The 27723-nt window shown below is 37.7% G+C and overlaps 1 protein-coding gene across 2 annotated transcripts; it reads left to right on the plus strand.

Moving 5' to 3' along the window:
• The first annotated feature begins 225 nt into the window (after positions 1–225).
• On the plus strand, positions 226–27616 carry rgs8 (regulator of G protein signaling 8). Of its 2 annotated transcripts, none has more exons than XM_085436801.1 (5): positions 226–441; positions 19514–19627; positions 21216–21277; positions 24817–24983; positions 25572–27616. In XM_085436801.1, the coding sequence occupies exons 2-5, from the start codon at positions 19527–19529 to the stop codon at positions 25764–25766; spliced, it is 525 nt and encodes a 174-aa protein (XP_085292927.1). In that variant the 5' UTR covers positions 226–441; positions 19514–19526; the 3' UTR covers positions 25767–27616. The 2 variants fall into 2 exon arrangements, with proteins under 2 accessions (XP_085292927.1, XP_085292928.1); XM_085436802.1 differs by having other exon boundaries at positions 19518–19627.
• Positions 27617–27723: the final 107 nt, after the last annotated feature.

Genomic DNA, 27723 nt, shown 5'->3' on the forward strand with positions numbered 1-27723 from the left:
GTAGCCACGCACAGCTGTATTCCTGTGCTACATTTACGTTCCCATCTTTTCAAACACAACCTCACTGACATCACCGAACAGCACCTCTCCTCTCCACAGATGTGCTCTGGGCTGTCCTTGGAGATTTCCCCATGAAAACAAAGCTCTCCTCCCCTACGACTCTCTCTCTGTTTCCAGCCCCACTCTCTGCCTCCATCCATCTCAGCTGCTCTCTCCCCCCCACCTCACAATTTCACACCAATGAGCATGCCGCATGTAGCTCCCACTCACTGGCATCAGAAACACTAGATATCTTCAGTGCTGAGCAGTACAGTTTCAAACAAATACACAACAGCATTGGCTAGACGGAGGCTGCGTTCAGCCAAAAGGCACGTTGGGGATAGGCAGTGATAAAAAAGAGGGGGAGAAAGAGTCCAGCTGCTCTCTCACACCGGACTCAAGGTAAAGGATCCATATTAATTTATTGGGTGACAGAGTGTTATGTAATTCTGTTGTAGACACCGAGCTCCAGGCATTATGTAGGTCTTTGTTATTCTTGATGGTTCACAGCACGGATTATTATGTGTAGCTTTGAATGGAGGCTTACTAGTAAATCAGGGAGAACACTGTTGTCTAAGTGATATGACGTCTTTGGGGCTAATATTGGAAACACTAATGAAACTATTATGGGAGAGTAATTGAAGTTATGAACATCAGTGTCATGCAGCTAATTTTAAGGAGTGTTTGTGTACACTGCCAGTCTAAATGTCTTCCTAAGTGTTTTCTTATTTTCACATGCTTTCAATTCCGTTTCCTGTAAGCACTCCTGAAAATCAGTTCACACCCTCCCACTTTCCCTCCCTTGATTCTGGTAGCTCTGAGGGCTTTTCAGTCCAGTAAATGTCACTCAGCACTGCTATCAATAACGGAGAAGGGTTTTGAAGTCTACACAAGTGGCATCTGAGGGTGAGGCTGCATCCTGAACCTTCCTAAACTCCTTTTAATCCTTATTACCTTTTTTCAGCCATTGATTTTATTAACAAAGGGTCAATTCCCCCTAAAATATGGAATGACTTCTTTTTTTTTTAATTTCTATCATTTTCCTCTGTGAACCTTTAGCCATTTTTACTTGTACTTGACGAGGAAACCCTATTTTCTGAGAGTCATACTGATAATCTTTTTTAATAGTAGGATCTCTACATTGGAAGGGAGGCTTCACATCCTGTCAGTGGTGGTTCTAGACTCTGGATGGGCAAAGTAAAAAAAAAAAAAAGAACATTAACCCCCAGTAGAAATGCATTTAGTCATTTCAATCAAAAAATGTGCAAAATGTCACTGAAAAATGTGCAAACACATGCAGTTTGTTGGGAATGGGGCAAACAATTTAACGTTATTTTAACGAGATTAACGCTGACAGCACTAGTAAAGTTTAGATTAGTCAGTTTTAACGATGCTACCGTGAGTGTTTTTTGGGCAGTAGTAATAGTAGTAAAGGTACACTGTGTAAAATCTCACCAAAAGATGTCAGTGTATTGCAAATTGCAGTCAACTGAATTCTGTTAGCTTATTGCTCCTAACTAAAGTGCATTATCCTTGTGGCCGGTATAGGACAATCAACTCTGCCTCCAGTTTTTCTGTAGTGGGTGTAGGCCACTATGTTTGCAATGTATCAGTATGTTTGCAGTGTCAATATGTTGGGTGGGGAAGGAGATTCTATTACCCTTAGTTAGTGAAACTTTGTTGTTAATGTTCTTGAAGGAACACTTAACTAATAAGTTACATACTATGTGAAAATGTAATGAAACTGTTTATCAGAGGGAAAAACTAATTTTTAGCACACTGGCTAAAATTAGCTAACACGTTAGCTTATAACCAGTTGCTGTTGTTGTTCTGTTTTGTTTTGTGTTTTTTGTCCTTGTCAGCTGTTCAGTGACAGGTGGGTCACATGTCTAATCTGCTGACAATACCTAATTTTGACAGTAATAATAAATGAGTACGTTTATGCATGTTTTTATGTGTTAGAGTCCTGAATTCAGTTCAGGATATGAAGTTTCAGATGAGAAGGAAGAGGATAATGCTTTATGTAGATCCTCTGGATTCACGTTTTTGCTTCTTTGTTTCATCATTTGAGAAGAGGTTCCAATTCATCATAGGTATGAGCCTTCATATCCTGAGTCAGAAAGTGCAGGCATGAATTAAAATTTGCCTTCATGCCACACAAATGCCTATAAGAACTACTTACAGTATGTGTCCAGTCTGTTGTTATTTGGATACAATGTGATTAGACAGAGTTCCAGTGCCCATCACTGTATTGCAGTCACTGTATTCAAGATGGGCGGGGCAACATGTTGACTTTCACAAATGCCTGCTCTTAGGTATTTTTAATGGATTATTTTCAAGTGTATGAGGATGAAGAAGTTTTTTGGGAAGATGTTATTACACACTAATCAATGTATTCGTATTTGTACAACACTGTTGTGTCGATAGAGCATATGCCAGAATTGTGTCCCTGTGCACCAGTGATTTAAGGTGAGCATTATGCAATGTACCCAGTTCAATTCCAGTGAGGGAATTCTGTCACGTTTCATTCTCTTTGCTCTCTGTCCTCATGTTCTGTGCCTGTCCCAGCTGCCAGTTGTCACAAAAAAAGAAGAAAAAAGAGGCCTAATCCCTTGGCATTACATTTCCCATAAAAGATTATTTGACTTAACACATTAGTTTTATGTTATTGTATGATTGTCTGACATTGCCTCTACAAATAAAGTACAATCACCATAATGCATTTTGCAGAACATGTTAACAGTTCTGTTGTCCTGTAATCTTTTTTTATAAGATTGAAGAAAATCACATATTTTTTAAAATTAGCATTGTCACCACAAGTGCACCACTGTAGCTCAGCAATGGAAGTCAGCGTATTCTTGTTACATTTGTATGAAACACAGTTTTAAATCCTGCTGAAATGAAATGCTTTTAGTAGACACAATATGAGGCCTAGGAGTGAATCAGATTTTCTACAATTCAAAATAAGTCTCTGTAACAAACTGATTACAAAAATGACTGAAGGCGGGCTGAGAAAAAGAGACACGCTTACAGCCTGTAGTAGTGAGCAGTTAACCGAACAAAGCGTTTTGACACTTAGGCCAATGAACCCAGGTAAAGCAAGACAAAACACAAAACACTAGACTAGCCTACTGTGAGAAAAAAGACACAGTGGTGAAAAAAACAGAAGAAAAAAAAACTCTAGTCTAGTCACATCTCATCATTTTCAGATTTAGCCCACAGGAGATGACAAGCTCTAATTTTATCACTAAGCAAAATGTTCTCCACTAGCTAATGCAAGTCATTGCCGTGCCCTTATCATCCTAAACATGCGTGTGCTTTTAATAGTTCTGTGCAGCCAGTGACAAGCAGATTTACTTGAGTGTAATCTGACATAGCTCTGAGATAAATACTTGGCCAACGACTGGGCAGCCTTGTTTGCCCTCCCTTTACACCCGAGGTGAGTGACAGTGGTAAGGGCTCCCAGTGGTCACTTGAGAACTGTGGGAGGTGAAAGCAAAGATGTGTAACAGATTATTAAAGCACAGAATGTAAGGATTTCAAGAGGCATACCAGGTTATCACAGTCGGTGTGAATACCTAAAATTTCAAGATCAGCAATGCTTTGACAGAAAACTAATCATCAGCTGTTGCTGGGGTCGACTTTGGTATAAAAAAAGCATGAAAGTGTCTGTGTGTCTGTATGTGTGTAATATTGTATATGTAATGCAAAATATTTAATAGCTGTACTTATAAAGCAAAACATTGCCAAAGAAAAGTATCACTAAACTCTGCAGTTGGTTTATTAATGTATCTGATTAAGTTTATTGTTAATCATAAGGTTGATTTACCATGAGCTTAATCAACTTAATGAACCCATAATAAGCACCTAGGTGGACAAAACCATTAGTGCCACGTTAACTATTAGCATTATCCCTGATAGCCAATGTACACCGGTCAAAATGCTTTTGCTACAGCAGCATCAAAATCGGAATGAATTATCCCTCAGAGCAGCAAACTGCTTCAATGAACTGCACTGTTCTAATTCTGGGCTAAGGAAATTATAATGCTCCTCAATATTTTAGTTTGTACTTGTAGAGGTCTTTAGAAGTTGATCATATTGATGCACAAAAGTGGTGACGAGTGTACGTGAGTAATTTTGAAATTAGGAGACACCAAAGAGGGTTCCTGTGATGAGTCCCCCAAAATATCAATCTATCATACTATATATCTAATATGTTTGAGCAAGGACGGTAGGACACCCACACCAATAATTGTCTTTTTAATTATTTCAGTGTTTTCATATTACATTACATTCACTTCTTTCTTTGTAACTTTCAAGAATCTTCATCTTTCTTCTTGGAACTTTATTTTTTAAGGGGAATAGAAAAATAAGAATTTGACTGTTCAATGTAAATCACTGTCTTTATTTCCAACGTGCATAATACAATGAATCATCTAAATTTCTAATATTGGTCCAAAAGAACATCTCTGTTTCTCCTCAGTCCAAACTAATTCTTTCTACAAGTCTGTCTTGCAGCTCCTGCAGCCATCTTTGAACCACATTCAGACATCTTTTTTTGAAGCTTTTATCTAACTCAGTGATGACAGTCCATAACATTAATTTCAGCTGCCAACATAAAACATTAAAAGTGCATGTAGAGTCCTATAAAATTAAAAAAAATAAACAAAGAAATAAAGAATGGCATGCCATTGAAGTGCTTATAACTGAAATCAGCAACCCCACTCTTCTAATGTCTTTGTTGTATAGGTTAAGTAAGAATTGGACTCCAAAAGACATAAGGCTATACAATGATAGTAAAACCTTTTTAGTCAGCCCTTTCCTCACCTGATAATGTAATGAAGACATAGCAGTGAGGTGTCAAGGTTGGAGATTCAGAAGACAGAGGGATCTTTTCTGGAGAACTGCTTCTCCAGTTAACTGTAAAAGAGCTTATGAGAATCCAGGTTGGTGGTGTTCTGGTCCATCACTCAGCCACATTTGGAAAAATATCAAGGCTTTGTGCATTCTCGCCACAAAATTAGGAACTATCAAGTAAAGTTCTAAACAAGCTTGTTCCATTTTGCAAACAAGTTCTGTAAAGGAAGGTATTTAAATATAGTATATTTCAGCAGGAAAAAGCAAAAGTATGTTTGCAAAAGGGGTGCCAAAACTCTCTAAGCCTCTAATTTGCAATACACCACACATCAGATTTGAAAATCTGAAAATAGACCTTTAAAGGTCAGTGCATGCAAGATGGCCCAAAAATTCTCACATAACTAGCACTTTTCAGGAAAAGTGGGTTAACATTCCCCCAGACAAGAAGAACTCTTGGCTGTTACAAAAACTGTTTACAAGCTGTGATACTTGCTGGGGGTGAGGGGGACGGTTACTAAGTACAGACCATGCAGTGTGCCCAAACATTTGCTTCAAGCAATCTTCCTTCTTTGTTACTTTGAAACTGTAAAAGATGGAAATAAAAGAGCAGTGCTGCTCAGGTCAGCCTTTACATATACACTCACAGCCAATGAACTTTTGACCAAACTGTGGGTGACCAAAATTGTGCGTGTCATTATATATTCGCTTGACATGAAAAGTGTAGTAGCACTCATAAAACAGATGGGTCTTTTTTTTCAGGATCCTAAACTAACTGCAATAACAGATAATGTTCTGTGCCCTTAAATGGTCAGTGCTGTACATTTGTATTCTGTCTGAGATTAAGTTATAATCCGCTGGAGCTTGTGAAGTGAACACAGATTATGTTCCTACACAATAAACTAAAAAAGAGAAGCCTGCAGCAGGGAAGTGACAATAATCTGACCGTACATGAATGTACTTTTTTGAGTAAAAGGAAGATGAAAATAGTAACAGGGTGTTATGTACTGAAAAGCCCCTGGGCAGTTCTTACCCCAGGTTGAGTCGTGAGGTGAGTAATGAGCTCAGGTGTTCTGATGGCAGGCCTTGGCGGACTGAGGAACTGTGGCGTTATGGAACATGATTAACTAAATGAAAATTTTAGAAAACTAATCATCAGCTGTTGCTGGGGTCGACTTTGGTATAAAAAAAGCATGAAAGTGTCTGTATGTGTGTAATATTGTATATGTAATGCAAAATATTTAATAGCTGTACTTATAAAGCAAAACATTGCCAAAGAAAAGTATCACCAAACTCTGCAGTTTTTTTTATTAATGTATCTGATTAAGTTAATTGTTAATCATAAGGTTGATTTACCATGAGCTTAATCAACTTAATGAACCCATAATAAGCACCTAGGTCAGGGGTCGGCAACCTGAGAGGAGTTTTAGAACTCATTATTGCTTTTAGAATGTTGCTTCTGAGATGGAAGATGTAAAAGTCCATGACTACAAAGTTCTAAATGCAAGAAAAGAATAATAATAATAACAATGATATGACATTTTTTAAGGCACAAAAGAGGGCAGATAATTGTAGTTTTAAAGCTATTTGACTAACCAAGAAAAGATAATAGGATTTCTTTCTTTTTTTTTGCTGATTTTGCAACAACATCAAGGTTCGCTACATATCAACACAACTGTACATGCAACTTTAGCTTATGGGTGTGACTATATATAGACCCATTCATTTTTATGGCGATGTCTAAGTTATCAGTCATAAATAGAATAAGTTATAATAAAATGATGAATCCAACAGAAAGAAAAAGAATCAGAAAAATGGACCCAAAACAATTAAACCATCCATCCATTCGCTTCCGCTTATCCTTTTCAGGGTCGCGGGGGGCGCTGGAGCCTATCCCAGCTGTCATAGGGCGAGAGGCGGGGTACACCCTGGACAGGTCACCAGTCTGTCGCAGGGCCAACACACAGGGACAGACAACCGCACATCACACCTAGATTTCATAAATGTATGTTTGGCCCATTGGATTGCTTACATCTGTCCCTGTTTTGTATTTTCTCATGCTTTTTCTTAGTACCGTTTCTACTGCAGAGCATTTTCTGTGCTCCTCTTTTAGTGCTGTCCACACAGCTACCCAGTTACTTGCTGTAGTATTTTAATATTTTTTTTCTTCTATCCTTCACAGTTCATTCACTCATTAATTTACCATTGTACAACCTCTCTACATTCCCTCTACATTTCGAGTTGCTGTTATGCATAAAAGCATGCCACAGTACAATACAATGGAATTACAGTGGGAAACACTGCCTTAAATCCAACAGACTTTACTGTAAACAGCATTCACCAAAGTTATCGGAAAATGGAATGGAACAAAATTCACATGTGAACAAAAGAACAAATTAAATAACTAAAAATAAATTGGCCATTTCTAATGCTTGGTTGAAAACTTTTGCTGGCAAGTCTTAAGCTCATGGATGTCACCAGATGCTGGGTTTCCTCCTTTTTAATACTCGGCCAGGCCTTCACCGCAGCTGCTGTTTGTTTGTGGTCTTTATGTGTGAAGTTTAGTCTTCAAGAAGTAAAATGCATGCTCAGTTGGATTAAGATCATGTGACTAAATTGGGCATTCAATAATATTCCACTTCTTTGCACTTTACATTTTCCATCGGTTGCTTCTGTCCTTTATCACATTATCAATAAACACTAGTGTCACAGTGCACGTCCAAGCCATCACACTGCCTCCACCGTGTTTTACAGATGACGTGATATGCTTTAGACCATGAGCAGTTCCACGCCTTCTCCATACTTTCCATCATTCTGGTAGAGGCTGATCTTGGTTTCATCTTTCCAAACAATGGTTTCCCAGAACTGTGCTGTTTGATTTTTTTATTTTTTTATTTATTTTTAGATATTTTTAGCAAAGTCCAATCCAGCCTTTCTATTCTTGAGGCTTATGAGACTATTCTTGATGAGATCGCTCCATTTAAATCAGTGCGATCAACAGCTTACTCAGACCCGTGGATAAACGACTCAACTCGATCAGCTAGGCGACAGTGCAGGAAGGCTGAACGAAAATGGAAAAAAGACAAGTTACAAGTCTCTTTCCTGCTGCTGAGAGAGAGCCTATCTAGATATCAAGCCATCGTAAAAGCCGAAAAATCTAAGTTTCTCGCAAGCATTATTGAGACCAACTCTAATAACCCCCGAACTCTTTTCTCAGTTATTGAATTGGTCTTGAATATCTCCCCCACTTTCCATATAGATAGCTCCATTGAAACTTGCGATAGATTCTTGCAGTTTTTTATTAATAAGATAGAAAGGCTTCGATCTACATCTATCCCATCGCTGTATAATGTCTCATTAACATATACCCCCTCAGCTGCTTTTGACCAGTTTGAGGCTGCATGTCTTAACCAGGTAGAAGAGCTTTGCAATAGCATAAAGACATCATCCTGCCCCTCAGATGGAGTCCCAACCCATTTTCTAAAAAAGATTATTAAGGTAGTCGGTCCTGACATTTTAACTATTTTTAATAGCAGTCTCAGCTCTGGAGTAGTACCAACTGGATACAAGCACGCTGTAGTGCAGCCAGTGCTTAAAAAAACCGAATCTTGATTCTTCTGTTTTTGCTCATTTTAGACCTGTCTCCAAGCTACCGTTTCTGTCAAAAATGCTAGAAAGGATTGTATTTGAGCAGCTACAATCCTTTCTAAACAGTCATCATATTTTTGAGAAGTTCCAGTCGGGCTTCAAAACCCACCACAGCACAGAAACTGCCCTCTTAAAAATACTTAATGATATTTTATTAATCACTGACTCAGGAGACCCAGCCGTGCTCCTGCTCCTAGACTTAACTGCAGCCTTTGATACTGTTGACCACAGCATTCTGATCTCCCATTTGGAGCATCAAAGGTATCCCCTTGGAATGGTTTAGGTCGTACCTCTCCAAGAGGACTTTTTCCGTGAGCCTTGATGATTTTATTTCTTCCCCAGCTCCTTTTACTTGTGGTGTCCCGCAGGGATCCGTGTTAGGCCCAATTCTTTTTTCAATCTATATGTTACCCCTAGGTCTAATCTTTAGGAAACATAACATCTGCTTTCACTCATATGCCGATGACACCCAGATTTATCTTCGGTTTAATAGAAACACCTCTACGCTCATGGAATCGTTAGTCAAATGTCTCGATGAAGTTAAAACCTGGATGGCCTCAAACTTTCTTACCTTCAACGAGGAAAAAACAGAGGTAATTATTTTTGGACCAAGCTGTAATTTCAATGCCCCAGATTTGGACTTATGTAACCTAACATGTGCTGTTAAAATGCATGTAAAAAAACCTGGGGGTTCTCTTGAATAGCAAACTTACATTTGAGAAACAAATTAATTCAGTTGTCCAGCGGTCCTTTTTTAAATTAAGGCTCCTATCCAAAGTGAGATCTTTTCTATCCTTTAGAAACTTGGAACGAGCAATTCATGCGTTTGTTTTATCTCAACTGGATTACTGCAATTCACTGTATGTGGGTGTCAGTCAGTCCAGCTTGGCCCGGCTCCAACTTGTACAGAATGCTGCAGCTCGCCTTTTGACTCGTGTGAAGAAACACCAACATATTACTCCGGTGCTTGTTTCCCTTCATTGGTTTCCAGTGCGTTTTAGAATTAAATTCAAAATCTTACTTTTAACTTATAAAGTGCTAAATGGCCAGGCACCGGACTATTTGTCTGACCTTGTGCAGCTGTATACGGCCTCTAGAGCCCTTCGATCAAGTGATCACCTACTCCTTACCAGTGTTGGGAAGGTTACGTTTAAAATGTATTCCATTACAGAATACAGAATACATGCCCCAAAATGTATTCTGTAACGTATTCCGTTACGTTACTCAATGACAGTAACGTATTGTGAATACTTTGGATTACTTAATATATTATCATGCTTTTTACAACAACGTGAATGTACTATTGCTGTGTGATTTATTACTATTACTGAAGGTCCGCGACTCCGAACTGTAGTAAAGGGACCTCTGACTAATACGGCGGGGTCCCTGTCGGCTCGTAGCCGAAAACTAGCTTTACTTTGTTGTCTGGGTCAACTTTTAATGCGAGAGACAGAGAGAGGCGTTGAAAGGCTGCTCCAACGGAACTTATTGTTTTTGGAGGAAAACATGAACACGGTGTACAGTCGAGTCTTAATAGCTTACTTACAACTGGGCTCGTCAGGCGCTCTTCTTGGCTGCAGTGGTTATTATTATATTTACATGCTTCCAGCTCCCGTTTTTGCTCGATGACAACTCGTACCTTTCCACTCCCCTTTTTCGCCCTCCTCACGCTCACAGACCCATAACGTGTATGGCAGTCCATTCTCCCTGCAACACGGACTACATTGCCCATGATGCTACATTCTTTAGAGCTATGCTTGTAGCATTCTGCCTGTTAGCTTAGCACAACAACAACAACAATGAAAAGGCGCTCTCTCACCCAGGAAACACACAGTCGCAGAGAGAGAGAGAGTGTCGCCCTGTAACCATGGCAACCGTAACGCTGCCGCCTGGAACAACAGAACGTAGCTGTCAAACAAAACCCAAACAGTCCTGACCTGCGACAATATGAAACAGGAAAGTACCGCCGTGTAATCCATTTATTTCAACAAAGTAACTGTATTCTGAATACCACCTTTTTAAACTGTAACTGTAACGGAATACAGTTACTCATATTTTGTATTTTAAATACGTAACGGCGGTACATGTATTCCGTTACTCCCCAACACTGCTCCTTACTTTACATAAGTCTAGGATGGTTCATAGAGGAGATCGGGCATTTGCAGTTGTGGCACCGAAAATGTGGAACGATCTACCTCTCCACATTAGAAAGGCCCCAACTGTTACTCTTTTTCAATCGCATCTTAAAACATATTTTTTTACTCTGGCTTTCGAAACAGTAGGAGAGTTACCAATTCTTTTATCCTAATCTGTTTTTAATTTTTGTCAGTTGTTGTTGTTAATGTCACTGTTTAATTGTTATGTTGTACAGCACTTTGGTCAACGCCCTGTTGTTATTAAATGTGCTTTATAAATGAATAAAATGAAATGAGTGACTTGCACCTTGCAGTGAACTCTCTGTATTTACTTTCATGCCATCTTTTCTTTATGGTAGGCTTGGTAGATACTCCTTCAGAGTGTTGTTCACTTCTGTGATCATTCACCACTGTTGTCTTCTGTGGACATCCAGGTCTTTTTGCATTCCCGAGTTCACCAGTGCTTTCATTCTTTCACAGGATGTACCAAATTGTAGATTTGGCCACTGCTACTATTGTAGCAATTTCTCTCAATTTTTGTAGCCTAAGGGTGGCTTTTTTCACCTGCATGGGGACCTCCTTTGACTGAATGTTGTCTGTCCATAGCAAAATATACACCACACCTCAAATTAACTCCAGGCCAAATATGTTTCTGTAACCAGTTAAAAAAACTAAACTTTTTTCAGTGTCCAAACATATATAGACTTAACTCTATATCAGAAAACAGTCCTTATTTTCTCTTTAACACTTTGATTATCACCTATTCATTTTTTTGTTGAACTGGCTTTCAATTCTGACAACAGAAAGAATCTAGTCTGCAGACATTTCTGGAACAGAATGGCAGCTAACAGTTCTTCAGGGCAATGCATGTTGTGAATTGGCCTGTCCTGAGACCAGTAATAAAACGGAAATCGGCCATGATTTCTCTTTCTGTTGTTGCTAAAGGTGGCAACACATCAGATGGTCTGACACATACTTCTGTGGGCAGTCGGTTTTCCGCTCTCGTGGCCAAGTGTACACAAATGCACACAGGCGAAGGCACAAGTGCAAGACCACAGCTGTGCTACTGTGACTCAAGTATCAAATCTGACAAGTTTGCAGCAGAGAGGGAACGGACATGGATGGACTTGCCAAAGCTGAACTGCCGAGAAGTCACCCTTATAACTTGTCATCTGAGTCACAGTGCATCTTAATTAGCCCGAAAACAGCAAAAACAGGCTTATGTAATGAATGGAGAGTAGAGCTAGACAAACAATCGCACTTTGATTGTGACATTTGGCAGCAGACTAGCCAATATTTGAGAGTTTTCTAGTACTTTGGGGATTTGAATGACAAAAGAAAATACTTTCTTTTGTTGTTTCTTCACTAATAATTTAAGCATAATATTAGCACTCCAGTAGCATTTCTCCTTCTATCTATGTACTAAATGTATGTACATAAAAAGATTCTGTGTGATTTTTCTTGCCATACTTGGTCCAGAAGAACTTGCTGAATCGTTAAAGAGTATTTTTGACTTGTTCTCTAAAGCGCGAGAGGTCCACACACACACATCAAGGTGACACAGTGCCACAGAAGCAAATCAGCCAGGATGCATAAGTGGTTCTTCAGAGATAACATAAGCAACTGTACACTTTCCTTAATGTGTGTGAAAAAGAGTGAGTGTAAGGCTGACAGTGAGTGAGTGGAGTAATTAAGCAACTCATAGATCCATTAATTAAAAGATGTGTGAATGCCAGTTCCTGTGTGGATGTGAAGTACTCAAATGATATTGTGATGTGGTGATACTGAGACAAAGAACTAAGATTTTTTTTATGAGTGAAAAAATAATAGCATAAGTAACATTGCATAATATATTGTTTATGTAATATAAATATCATATAAAATAGGCATATAATAATAACTATATATTTTTCAAATGCTTTTCTTTATGATGATTATTAATGACAGTACTACAGACACTGCAAAATCATTGTTTTTAAAGGATGGCTCTATTATGAACATGACTATACACAACAGACTGAGCCGAGGAGCAAAAAGTGTCCATATTATATAATTTACAAAAATAGAACTACAGCAGCTGGTTATTTTGGCGTATGAACCACTCAGGAACAACCTTAACAAGTCTCATGTCCTAAGTAATCAGTGCAAGAGTTCCCCTCATAATAGACCATTTTACTGACATCTAACATGGTCTGGGGTTTAAAAGGTTTTATATAATACTAACAAATAGTGGGAAGGCTGAGTCACCCTGCTAAAAGTGAAACAGTTCCTCATTATTTCAATCAGTGTTATGTGTGGCCTAGACAGTGACATATTCAGAGTTGTTTCTTTAATTTAATGGCAAGATAGACAGCTCTTACTGGAACTGGAATGACCTGTCACACAATGTGAGCTCTACAAAGCATTGGGAGTTAATGTTGTTACACATTTTACGTTAGTTTATATGATTGTCTTATTTTTTCTTTTAAGGCTCTTATTTAAAAGAGTGTTTTTGAATGAATATATTTTTGAAAATATATTTTCAAAATGAGACATATTTTCAAAATAATTACTTATTTTAATCCTCTTGGCTCTTATTATGAGCTTTGATTTTTAATTTTTTTTAAATTAGACTAAACATTTGATATTCAGGGTAGAGTTTTAGGCATTGGTAACCTGTCCATGATGGTAGACATGGAGACCACACTTTCAGATAAATTCAACACCCTAGTTGGATAAGCAGTCGAGTATGGATGGATGCATGGGTTGTTAGATGGATGTCTGGCTTTGGAGAGGTGACACAGTATTGTAGGATTTCTAGAGTTTTTATTTTCAATTTTTAGAGTACTTCTAAAAGTAGAAGTAGACGCAGAATAGCAGTAGTGGCAATCAAGAAGAGACAAACCTATGGTGGAAAACAATAACTTTACAATAATGGGAAACATATAAATGTTGGAATAAAGTGTGAGTGTCTTTTAGCAAAACAGAGTGCCGAAACAGTATGACGTATGCTGTGAGATGGGCTCGGAAGCAGGAAGAAAATGTAAGAGCAATGTATAAAACTTTAACTTGACAGGCTGCTATTTTTACTGGCACTCAACAGGAACAAGAGCAGGGATGTGACCTGTGCATAAGATTATCTTCTCTTAACTTGAGAGATGACCTGACACGCATGCCCTCTGCTTTTAACGTCAACGCAGCGTCACTGCCGACATAGTCACCAGGGCCCTGTACATGTACCCTACGCGGTCATGCAGTGTATAGAATAGTACAACATAAATTTTTTAATCAATACGGTCCCTCTCCTTAGCACCAAATAAATGCATTTTACCAATATACACCAGCATGCTGACTAGTAGAAAATCTTTGGATGAATATGCTATATGTACATCAATCTAATCCCTTTTTACAGGATTTGTTTAAAAGCTGATACTACACACATACAGTGTATAGAACTGCAGAGTGTTTCTTGTCGGCATGCAAAAATGAGGACATGGAGAGACGTCTTAAAACCTGCATTGCACCAAGTTAGGTAACATCAAAGAATATTCATATACATACACACACACAGTCGCAGCTTCCATGATCTACATTTTAACATCTTAATCCACCAACCCCACCAGGGAACTCAGACACTGGAAGTCTAGCGGATGCTTCCTGTACTTTTAGATTCACGAGGCGTACTTGTGTGTATCCGAGGCATTCGAGCGCTGTTGCTGTTTTTAGCCTCCTTCCTCCAGGAGCCAGCCTTGCTGCATGGCTGAATAGAACATGCACTGCTTCCCCCTGACTACACGGATTTGTCAGGGGTTTTTATAAATAGCTCAGTGGTAGCAGCAGCACGTGTCTGCATCATACTGCAGATGAAGAATGTACCTCACAACAGCCACGGACATACAGATTTGTCTAAACAAAGAAGAGGCAGGGAGAAAAGACAGGAGGAGGGCATCTGTTGCCATGATACTGACAATTTTATCACTCACCAAACAAGCTTATCAATATATAAATGTCTCTCCTTATCAATTTCACTTGATGGCCTCTGCCTGCTAAAGAATGGCACGGGCACACAAACAAAATCTAACTATAATGCATAGTTTCTAATGGATGAAAGCTGCTGCCTAACGTGCCAGTATTTCAAATTTAAATGCTCGAGTATTATTGCCAAACATGAATTCATGACCAGATGCGTTTCAATTTAAATCACTAATTGCGATCTAAAGGCAATATGTTCAATATATTATGCAATCTGCATGAAATAACCTTTCATTTTCACTGATCATAAAGGGGATGATTAAATGACTGCACTGTTTTGCAGGAAGTGCCATTTAAAAGCATAGCTTGGTTTCTACAAATTATGTTAAGTAAAGTAGCAAATAAGTAATGTCGACACTCCCCATTTGTGCTCTAACCTTGGCAGATCTGGTTTCTTGTGCACCACTAAAATGGATTGAATCCCAATCAATTCTCTAACTAGTCTTCATTCTCTTGGAGAGCATTTTAAGTGAGATTTGTTGTGAGTCTTGCAGCTTTGCGTCATTGTTTATGTCTGCTAAGTGCACCCTTCTCAGTTTTCTCACTTTTATACTGCTTTTGTAAAATTCACTCACAGACTATTATTAATTAATTACTACTATTATTAATTGACACCTAAGGATGTTCACTCATTTCCTTTTTTTAATCACCTGTTTGAGTGAACAACACTTTTGTGATTTACTAGTAGGCCATGCTACTACATTTGAAAAGTTCATCACTGCAAACACGACTCTGTTGACTGCAGTGCACCGTTTGCTCTGCTGGCTAGAAGGTCTCTTACTTTACAGCACCTGCAGCAAGTGGATTTGGGGTTTACTTGCAGCATTTATTGAAATTTATTGAAGAAGCAGCTGATTACGTTAGATATTTATTGCCACAAACTGCTTGGCAAATATAATATTTGTAAAAGAGGAGCTTATAAACACTATTGTTTTATTATTCATGTAGGAAAGCATGTGCATTACCTTTTGCTGTTTCCACACACCTAAATGCCCTGTGCACGCCCTCTGCCACTAATAGAATTAAATAAAATGTGAAAAACATTTGATTTTAATCTCAAAGAAACAGCCTGGTTATTCTTTTAAGCCAAGAAAATATGAGACAAAGCTAAGCTTTTTAATAATGTAAGTCAAAATTAAAATGGAATAGAAATGACTATGTTGCTGAATATGAATAAGTATTCCCAAATTGAATTTAATAACAGACAGTACTAAATAGAAATACATTATGCTTTCATTTCAGCTTGGAACTGAAAACGGGTTTGAATCAAACATATACACAAGTAAATGGATTTGGTGATTACATTACTTCAGTGATAAAAAAAAAAAGTTAGCACCTTCTGCAATGTATAGATCTATGTTTCCGTGTTCCACACCTGATTTAAGGCTACTTGACACATGTACATTTCCATCCAGGTGATGGAATTTACCAATCCTATTACCATTGAACACTTAAGCTCATATATTTCAATTGGTTGCTTATATACACATCAACTCTTATGAAATCTTCACCTATATGGCAGATCCAAATCAAAATCCTACAAGTGAAGAACTGCAAGGCCAAAACACATGTAAGAGAGCTTAAAGGGAAGTATGTTTAAGTATCTGAAACTATGTTTCTTTAGCTTAATGAGACCAAATGCTCCTACTGCATCAGAGGAATCGGCAGCAATCTGGTGGATGTTAATAGGTTTAAAGCGTTGCATCATCTTGTGGGGGAAATTGTGTGTAAAAGCTGCTTAACAGCCACTAAATTTGACAATTTTGATTTAAAAAATGACATTACAAATTTGTCATGTGATATTTTAAAGTTTAATCTTTCTGGTGTTATTGCTATATTTGTTTCATTCTAACATCAGTCTTTTTTTTTAATGTTCCTAACTACTGACGCACAACTCAGCCCTCACTAGTGATCTTTACTTAACTACAAGTCTATACATAGTCTATCATGTTTAAAATATCCCTGCCTATTATTTTAGCTTTCCTCTCTGAAAATGAATTTTCAATAATACCTTGTGTTAAGTGCACCTTGAGATTATGACTCATATAGATGACACATAAGCTGCCTTTCTAGTTGAGTGGATTTGTTTTATATATAACATCCGATATATAACTTGGGCGTTTCTGGGGCAAGCTGCATCACATCTGCAGTGCATCTGAAACAACCCGCCTACATTCTTTATTTAGATTTACGTTTGATGAATAGAAAAGGTTTTTGACAGAGCATTAACTCTTAACTGAAACCCAAACAAATCTGTCAGTGCGCAATCTTCTAGGTTTCATTGATTGTTTTGTAACCTCATGTTCTCCTCTGTGAACATAGATTTATTTCACTGGCTTACCTCTTCCACTTAATGGCAGAGTGCTGAACAAATTTCATTAAATAGCAATACCACAAACCTTCTGCATTAGTGCAGCCCAAACATAAGTGAACGTACACTCTCTTACATGCATGCAACCCCTCAAAACACCCAGGAGTGGATAGATGGAAAACTAAAAAGTGATATTTTAAAGAGCTTTGGAATTCATGTGGTGGACGAAGCCCATTATGTCCAACAAATGGATTTCGGTCAGCTAATAAACAGTACATTTCATGCAATGTTCCCACTTCAAGGTCCAAACATCAAAACAATCCAGTGCTCCAACTCCTCTGCTGCACTGATATCATCGAAGAAAAAGGGACACTAAACTGGGATAATGGCTTTTTATGATGGATGAACAACTATAATGGAAAGAAGGATGGAGACACAAGCTGCTTGAGTCATTCTAAAGCTCAACAGTGTCTAATAAAGTAGCCCACTCTGGAAATGTTTACAAACCAGGACTATCACCAAAGCCAAGCAAACATCCTGTAGATGTAACACTGCAACAAAGTGAGTGGACAAGACAAATCTTTACCCAAATACGTGCTACTGTCAGCAGCTGTTTACCGTAGATCAGCTGAAAGACTGGAAACAAACAAAGAGTGACTTTATTTGGCTTTTATTACAGATAAAACAAAAGTCATGCAGTCATCTGGTAAAGTGTCAAAGACGGTAGGGACAATGATACTTTTCCGCACCTCTTTATCTTTGGATTCAAGGTTTTTCAGTCACAAAGGTGCCACAGTTGAATAGAATCAAGAACCTAGTCACTGAGTCTGTATTTGCAAACAATAAGTCCATTTGTGTGTTCCATGCTCAAATGTATGTGTGGAAGTGGAAGTGTTTACCAACGACAACAACTCAGTCACCAAGAAAAAAAGCCACATAAAGTCACCAATGTTTCTCCAAAACTCCTCTTGGCATTCACATCGGGACAAAAACTGTGTGCTGGGAGCTTCGTAGTATGAGCTTCCAGAGCAGCTTCTCCAGGTGTAACGTGTAGGTAGCTCAGTACTTTTCTTCATGTAATGTATAACAACTGATAGATAACTAGTTTAGCTTTTTTCCAGTTAGCAAACTAAATATTTTATGAAAATTAAAATCTGAAATTTAATGAATGATCTACAATATCAAGACATGGTGAAAGCCAAATTACACAAATATATAATATATAATAAATATAGCATAGAATTATTAGTTAGGGTACGTCTTTTCCTCAGTGATGACAGACATCACTGGATTTAAATACACAGTATTTAAGCACAGTAGCATTTTACAGTTAAAATTACGTAAGGAAGTAAGTAGTACTAATGACAACACTGAGACTTAATAACAGTTTATTGAGACTATCCGTATAGACTTACTTTTAAAAAACAGCATCTTTATAACCATGCCCCATCTGGAGTGACCCATCTGTCCCAGAGGCAGAACAGTGACAAATTGTACATGGCAGCAGCAGTGTACAAATGAAACAGGACAGACTGTGATGAGAGATGGAGATATGGTTTGTTTCAGTGTGGTCCATGAGAGATGCTGTTTTTTTCTTTTGTTGGGGGTTGGGTGTGGGCGATGGGGGTGGGGTGAGTGTTAATACACAGTGGGGCTTTTAAAGACTCCCCACATGTTGAATGGTCATCTAAATACTATAAACATGATACATTTATAGAGAAATCACAAATAAGCCTAGCTATTGGGTGGGAGTTCTATCACTGTGATTGGTTTAATGGTAATAAATAAGATGATGAGCAGAATAGCGGCAAAAATAAATTTTTTATTTGTTTTATTATCTATAGTGCAGGTAAAATGATCAGAAAAATTGAAAAATGAAAAATCTTTACTTTTCACACTCTGTGAAAATCATTTTAAACTTTGCATTACGTGCATTATACAGCCACACCAAAACACCTTCTCAGGAAGGGAAGTTGGGTATCAGTGATGTTTGAAGCTTCATTCTGAATGAGGCAGAGCCATTGCATATGGAGTTGCACCTGTTGTCCATGTTTAGTCCTGTCTTTTGGATTCAGTTGGCCTGCATCTTGTTTCTTTATGATCAGCTTATTCAGCAGGCCATCCATCAACATTTGAGAACATAAATACATCATCTGAAGGAACAGCCCAATTACGCAAAGACAAAACATATGATTAGCCACCTTGGCAACAGCAACTATGTAAGAGCAAGGTTCTTGATAGCAGAGGTGTTTCTGGTATATTATAAATAGCATGGCACAGGGAAAAGCAAGAAGGGGTTGGGGGGAGGGGGTCCAGTGGAGAAGGTTGGAGTTGTGTTGTGGTTAAAGTGCTGTGAATGATTTTGGAGCACAGGTTCAGTCCTGATGCAGGTAGTGTTACATAAAGTGGCGACTCTTGCAAAGTACCAAGACAATATGGAAAATGATGCAAAAGTCAGTTTTCATGATTTAAAAAATAAATGTTGAAAACCATTAAATACTGTGTTCTTTTTCAGCAAGATTTGCACCATGAAGACCAGACTAGGCTGCCTGTCCCACAAATCTGACTCCTACAATGACTTCTCAGAATTCCTGCCTCCAGCCCACGAAACCACAGCCAGGTGTCTGAAGTGAGTTTGCCAGAAAACAAGCCTTCCTGTGCTGGTTTTATAAGACTACAAATTATTTTTGTGCTTGACCTGTTGTTGTGTGAAATAATTAGAATTATCAGACCTTTCAAGGAAAAGTTGCCTTTAAGACTTTCTTTAATTTGAGGTGATATGAATGTAATTTATTGCTTTCCATTTGAGCAGTATGTCGGCAAAAGTATTATACATTCTGAGAATGACACAAGTATTATTTTTATTATTATAGTTATTATTATTAATGCAAGTCCTAAGTCATAACATATGTGCAAGAATCACCCTTGGCATTTACTAGAGGAGATAACTTCAGCGGTGCATGTCCCGCTGTAATGACTGTATGAATGTTACTGCTGCACTAAACCATTGTTTGTTTGTCTGCCCAACCTAAGTTGGCAAACAAATGCACTTTAGGCTTCGAAACTGTCTGATTCTTATCTATATCAGATATTATGATATCATCATATTGCCTAGCACCCACCTATCAACTGGCTGAAATTTATAGCATGTATAGCATTTTATAACATTGTCTTTGGTCAGTTTAATTTCACCACAATGACATGTAATATATCAAAATAATATAATAATATTATATAATGTTAAATATAACCATTTTTGGTATTTCCAAATTGTGTTTACGGCCTCGAAATTACATTATATCATATGACATATTATGAAGTCAAGCTTACTGTACTTTGGGGTTACATCAAAACTTTAATGTTGGATCAGTAACCTTCTAAATGTATGTTAGGCGATGGCATTTCAAGCCGTGTGAATTGATCTAGCCAACCTTCCAGTCTTTTCAAAGCATGTCCAAGAAATTTCTTTGTCAGGTGCATGTTACTCATATGTACAGGTTCACCATAATGCATGTAAATACAGATTCATGGTGGAAATGAAAAAGTCCTCTTTTATAGATCTGCTTACAAAGTATTTCATTGAATTTAATCTTGCATGCCACTTTTTATGATTTTTATTCTTTTGACAATGAAACACACAGTCCCTTAATCATATATAGATTACTTACATGTTGCTGCATATAAATGGACATTGAGTTCCATATTTATCTTCATATATATATAAATACCCCATTTTTTAAAAATCTTTTCTCAATGTCATTAACTGTATGAGCTGAACGCACAGACAGAGCAAACTGTACAGCATAATTGTCTGTTTAGCATAGACCTTTTTGCACTTAGGCTAGTAGTAATCAAGTAAATATTATTTTGGCCAGTTGGAAAAAAGGTACACTGTCAGATGTTCTAACACATCCTCACTAAAGTAACTTGTGGCATTGTTTTAAAATATTTCAGACTGCTTTGCACATGCTGTGGAAGACATTAATCATTTAATTGTAGCTCTGTTGTCTCCTCCAATCTTTAAAAGTAACCTGTTATTTGAAATATTTTATGGCCTTGAGAAGAAGAATTAGTATGAGGAGGAATTAATCATGCATTAAACTCAGTTGCCATTCAAGAATTTATATAAAACACTGCAGGGGACTCAAAATGCATTAAAGCATAGTTGTTGATTAGCATGTAATTGAGCCACTTCTTTTTGTCTTTCTCTCCATCAGACTATCAACCGATGAAGTTGTTCGATGGTCTGAATCATTCGATAACCTCCTCACTCATAAGTGTAAGTGAACACTTTCTATTTTCTGAGGGAACAGTTCATACTGCACAGAACACTCATAGCCAGCCCCAAGAAAATGAAAGCCACCTTATACAGAAGTAAACAAGCCCCTACCAGTTTCGTTAATACTTTCCTTTTTTCACTCAGGAAAAACAAATTTTACTGTTCTCCTCTCAAGCCCATGTTATGCAAGTGTGTCATTTCTTTGTTGTTAAGAGTCCGTGCCGCATAATGAGTCACATCCTCGTCTTTGACCTTCCCCTTGGACCAAAAAGACAGCAGCACGCACTCACAACTCACATGTCTGTCTGCACAAATGGGTCATGGATTTATTTTCTGCTGACAAGCCATGTGACGTAGCATCTTTGACAGAAAACTCTAAACTAAAAGAGTAAAGGGCACATTCATTTGGTGAGAGTCGGATCAACTCAAATCAAATTCGAACATTTTCCTCCTACAATTAGGATGCTCGTGTCTTGCTGAACCTCAAAGGTCAAATCAATTTTTTTTTACTGATATAGAAATCAATCGTCGTTTGTAGGAAGTGAACGTTTAATCTAGGCTGATTGAGGTCCTATCCACGTTTCCTGGAACAACTCAAAATCTTGGGTCAGTCAACTAGTACTGGATGAGTTTAATGATACCTTTGGGACTGTTGACCCCCAAGTAACATTTGATGAGCTGACAGCTTTGTCTTCCTTATTGTACGTATGCATACATGTACATAGATCAAGCACACAATTTACAACATATGCTTCCCTAAAAATGGTAATAAAAACACTGTATACCTGTCCAGTTATATGACCAATGATTGTGGCAATAATGTGTCAGTATCTGTAGCAAGGTGAGAGAAATACTATAAAAAAAAAATTTTTGATAAAGAAACACATGAGGTTATAACTAGCTATTTGTTTGTCTTTTTTTGCCAATTCATTTGCCAAATATTGTCTCAAATAATTAAAATCATTGTTTTGTTATACATGAATATAACCAAAGATGAGTGAGCTTGAACTGCTGGATATTGGGTGAATGATGAATGTCTAAAACCATAACGTGATTATCCCAGTAGTTCGATTACAGGAAAGGTTTAGGGTGTCCATCATTGTATCATTTCACTTTTTTAAAGTTCACCCAGGACCATCTTTATTTTTAGTGTCCTTGCTAACTAAATGTCAATCCACAGTTACCCTCTTTTTTTGTTTTTTAATTGAAATGCTAGGTGAATGCTTTAGCTGGGTGTCTGTGAATTCTGTTCTTAGTACAATTATATGAAATTCATTCATCTTTACATACGGTACAATTTAGGGCTTTTCCAGGTGAAAGATACCAGGGTTTATGAGCAGTTACAAACCTGGCAGATTAAAAAACACATATTTCCCTCTGTTGTTTCCTCATCATTTCATCAGCAAAGACAATAAAGAACAAGACTTTAAAACACACCATAATTCTCATACATACACCAAAACTGAAGTGCTATCCAAATCAATGTATCCTTGTTGCACGGTGTTACTTGCACTTTTAAGATTGCTGTCAGTTAATAGACACTGAAATATTAACAAGTCAGTAATATGCGTGTAGTTATTAGCGTGTTTTGGACAAGATTTTTGCAAAAATTAATAAGCGTTGGAGTCCAAAGGGTGGGTGGCAACAGCTGCATCCCAGTTTTGTTCAGTGATGAACTCCATAACACTAGGCTAACAAATGGTAGTCTTGAAAAGTCATACTCACTTGAACAGCTTCATTAAAATTGAGGTTATGACATAACACATCAGTTTGACACACAACAAAATAATGTTTCCCAGGCAAAACTAGAGGATTTCCCTAGACACAGGGAGCGTGATGCACCTGTGCATCCTGTTTCCACTGACCAAGCATTAGAGCAGCACACTACAAAATGTAGATACAAACACACACATATTTGGATTACATAAGTGATGTTAAATCAATAGGAACAGAGTGCTGGATGTTCCTGTAATAAGGTATTAACCTTAATTTGCTTTAAAAAAGAATACTGTGTGTTTCATCTGGATGCATTCAACCTGTGGGCACTGTTAGCTATATGTGACTTGTTAGAACAAAATAACAAGCAATACCTTTTTTTATGCATAACAGATTAGGAGAAAAAATACCGAGAGGAAAAAAACGTTAATGTTTCTGTACCAGAAATGTCTAAAAGGGTTAGGACAGGAGAAATATGTAACTTATGGTCCACGACTTTCTTAAGGATTTAGCAAATTGATGGAGGTTTCGAAATGGGCTGTAAATGTCTGAAATGGTGGGATCTGGGGAGAGGTTTTAAAGCAAAAGGATGACAGTGACTGTTTTAAAGAAATCTGGCATGCACACAGAAGACAGAGACAGGCTGATAATGGACAGGAGGTGGAGGTGATAAGTAGAACCTCATTTGCAACGAATATCAATTGGGCATGAAGAAGTGCACATATGCAAACTATATCTGGCAGATCTGTCATGGAAATAGGATAAAACTCAGACAATGGGGTGGGCTGAGACACTTGGACAGATTGGAAGGTTCCTGGCTTGAACTGTGATCTGATACCATTGACCTTACCAGCAAAAAAATAAAAAATAAAAATCACAGTCATGGTAGGAAAACCAGATTGAGCAGGGGTAAGAAGTCTGGTGATGGTGTCTAACAGGAACCTAGAATTGTGCCTATGTGCTTGTTAGTGCTTATATAGCCATAGAAGTGGATTGCTCGTGTATCTTTAACGTAAAACAGGTTTACTTTTGTTTCATTTATCTACAAACAACCTTCAAATAACACAAAAAATCTGCAAAACGACCTAAACGTAACAGTTCATGTGCAAAAACCTGACATCATCCTATACTTGTTTAGAGACAAATATGGCAAAATGTCCATTAAGTTGATATCCAACAGTGATTTTTACTGGAAATGTTTAGCTCCAGTTCTCGCACTCATTTGTGATGAACGAGGTCCCAAATGATACAGAAAACATATTCATATTCTTCTGTCAGTCATCCTCAAATAAATGAAGTGTGATACTTTTTGTCTCATTTGGTTTAATTGAGTTCTCCTTTTTTTTGGAAAAAAAAATGTAAGATTTTTTTTCTCATGCTTTTGTTGGTAAGTAGAACAAAAAATTGTAATGTGTTTACAAATTTTTAAGCACCACAGTAAGCGTATATGCTGTTCGAGGCCAATCAAAACAGTATTGTTGCATTGCACTGTGTTAAGAGGTAAACAGCAGAAAGGGCGGAAATGACATGTCAGCATGACAGAGGCACATAGAAAAACATGCCCCACTTCTCATAATGTCAACAGGGAGCACATTAATTACTCACTTATCTTGGCTGACAAAAATGTGTTCTCTTTGTTGGAATATTTTGTTCTGATTTATTTATGCTGTAACTATAATACAATTTCCTGCTTATGTTCATCATACACCAAAAGATAATAAAGGGTAAAATGAGCTGCTGTACAGAAACGTGAGTCTTATGTGTTTTTATATTTTACATTCTTTAACTTTTTGATTCTTTTTTTTTTTTTTTTTTGTTCTCAGATGGGCTGGCAGCTTTCCGGACATTTCTTAAGTCAGAATTCAGTGATGAGAATATTGAGTTTTGGATGGCCTGTGAAGACTACAAAAAAATCAAGAGCTCAGCTAAGCTGGTGTCAAAAGCAAACAAGATATTTAAGGAGTTTGTTGAGGTTCAGGCACCAAGAGAGGTGAGTTAATGCAGTTTTCTACAGACTTGACTATTAATTTTAAACCCATGATTCACTACTTTAAACCCATGATAAACCCAGTCAAAAGAAATTAAAAGATTCTTATCATGGTAACAGGATAGTGATGTATGACAAGGAAGGATAGCAGCAAGACTGAAAGGGAAGATTTACAAGATGGTAGTGAGACCTGCTATGATGGTTTGGCAGTGTCACTGACAAAAAGACAGAAGCTGGCACTAAAGGTGGCAGCGCTGAGGATCCTAAGATGTCCACTGGGACTGACCAAGATGGGACTGACCACTCAGGTTGAGTGGTTTGTAGACAAAGTTTGTAGGCAAAGAGAGATAAGACCAAGATTGGTTGCACATATACTGGAGAGTATGGATAGTGCATATTTTGGGAAAAGGATGTTGCATATGGAGCTGCCAGGCAGGAGGAAAAGAAGAAGACGTCAGAGAAGGTTCATGCATGTAGTTAAGGGGGACATTTTATTATTCATTATGACAAATTAACAAACTGACTATTACATTAATGAAAGTAAATGACTCTTTTCTTCAAAATTATTCTTTCCTCTCTTTGTCCTGGCAGATTAACATTGACTACCGTACCAGGGAGAAGACTAAGCAGAGCCTGGCGGATCCCACCCCAACCAGCCTCAATGAAGTCCAAGGTAAAATCTACAGCCTCATGGAGAAAGACTCCTACCCACGGTTTCTCAGGTCCAAGATGTACCAGGATATAGTCAACAGGGCACAAGCGCGAGGACAACGAAGGTCTGTTTGACAAACAGTGGCAATAAAACTGGACCTTTACTGTAGATCATTTATCCTTTGAAATCTCTTAATACTGTGAATCTGCAAGGATGGGGGTGACCTGCTTGACTGTTTCCTTTATCAACACCAGCTCCATGCATGCAATCCCTCTAGATAAAACGTGTCTCTGTGGACTGCAATATACAATACAATGAGTGTGGATGATTATAAGCTAATGGTTTGCTGAGCAATCTGTCTGAAATATCAAAATAAAAGTACAGTAGCATGCAATAATGATAGTTATCACAATATTTGCTATGTTTTGTTAGTTCTTTAGCTATGTAAGTTATTTATTTTTATATCAGTCATGCACTATGTGATTATAGGCTATAGACTCAAATAAAAGACTCAAATAGAGACTGGTAAGTGGTGGTTTGAATTGATATATGCATTTCTGTAATAAAGAAACTTTACAGTCAATAAAGAAATCAAATGAGTTGTTCAAATAGTCCTAAAAGCAAAAGAAAACCTTTATGGTAATCTCCATGTGCACCTCTGGATTGTTACTGCTTGATCACTACATGGAAGTACAGTTGTGACCAACTGTGAACCTGTGATTTCACAATGGTCCTTAGACTTGAGAGACCAGACACCAAACTTCATATCACAGCAAGTAGTTGGATTATGACCAAGAACATATCTGTGTACGTGTGTGTGTGTGTGTGTGTGTGTGTGTGTGCGCGTGCGCGCGTGTGTGTGTGTGTGTGTGTGTGTGACTGATTACTATGGTTGTGCACTGTGAATTTTCAAAATCCTAACAGTGAACATTCTGCAACCTGAATCTGAAGCTTTTTGGCCTTGCCAACTCTATTTTTTCTCACCAGCTGCCTACTTCCCAAATTTGACTTGTCCAGTCCAAGTAGTCATGATGTGACCACTTGGACTGATCTGCAAAAAGCAGATAAAACTAAAACTGAGTTATTATTATTTTTTTTTTTATAACTGAACTTTCTTTCTTTCTTTCTTTCTTTCTTTGATCGCACCTTTGTTTACCTCCGTGATTGCAGTTGGTCAGAAATTTGTAGGAATTTTCATAGCAAAATAAATGATTTGTCTAGTTGTGGCCCGTTCACATTCTTTTACATATATTACAACCAGTAACTGTTCCTAACCTGAATGGTTATTACACATAGAAACCAGGTGTTGGTTTAAGCAACACATTTCAAGTACTCATTGGTTGAAATAAATTTATATAATAATTTAATAAATAAAGTTTTCCTGGATAATAAACAGCACCGGTTATATATAAGTCACTGGGTGGCCTACATGTTGTATGTTCTTTTCCATCTTATGCATCTATTCCCAACCCTCTCTTTGTGGACTTTGCAGCCCTGCATCATCCTTCTTATTTGCTTTCATTATATTACTCTGCCAAGTAGAGGGTGCTATCACAATAAAACATGGGTCACAGCAAGCAGCACAAATGTTGTGCAGGGTGTCTTTTTCAATGGGAAGAGGGTCTCTCTGCTTTATTTTCTCTCTTTTCAAGAGTTCACTGGATTTATGAATATTTCTGATATATTTTATCACTGAGGAAACTATATTGTGGTAATTATCATTATTGCTTTATTGCTCAGCCCTGCCACTACTTGTCTTACCTCGTCTGTGAAATAGACACTGTTGTATGCAGGTAATTATACCTGCTGTGGTAGTTTGTGTGTTTACAATGAACAACTAAGTGAGTGACCACTTAATATCTGAAACTGTGCCAAAATAATCAATTGCACTTCGATGTTGTTATTGCATAATACTGTGTATCTTAAACTGCAGGTAATCTGTCAGCTCATTTCACTCAGCTCAACAGGCAGTTTAGCTTTCACTTCTGTTTTTTACGGATTATCGACTAGCAAAAAAGTTTGCAAGTAGAGTTAAAGAGTAATTTAAATCCATTCTATAATGGATTGATACCCAATTAACCAAAACAAGCA

Source organism: Copadichromis virginalis, linkage group LG17, assembly GCF_057382275.1.
Source record: "Copadichromis virginalis isolate Kocher_CV1m ecotype Utaka linkage group LG17, C_Virginalis_male_GT1.1, whole genome shotgun sequence".
In the NCBI taxonomy this organism is placed as follows: Eukaryota; Metazoa; Chordata; class Actinopteri; order Cichliformes; family Cichlidae; genus Copadichromis; species Copadichromis virginalis.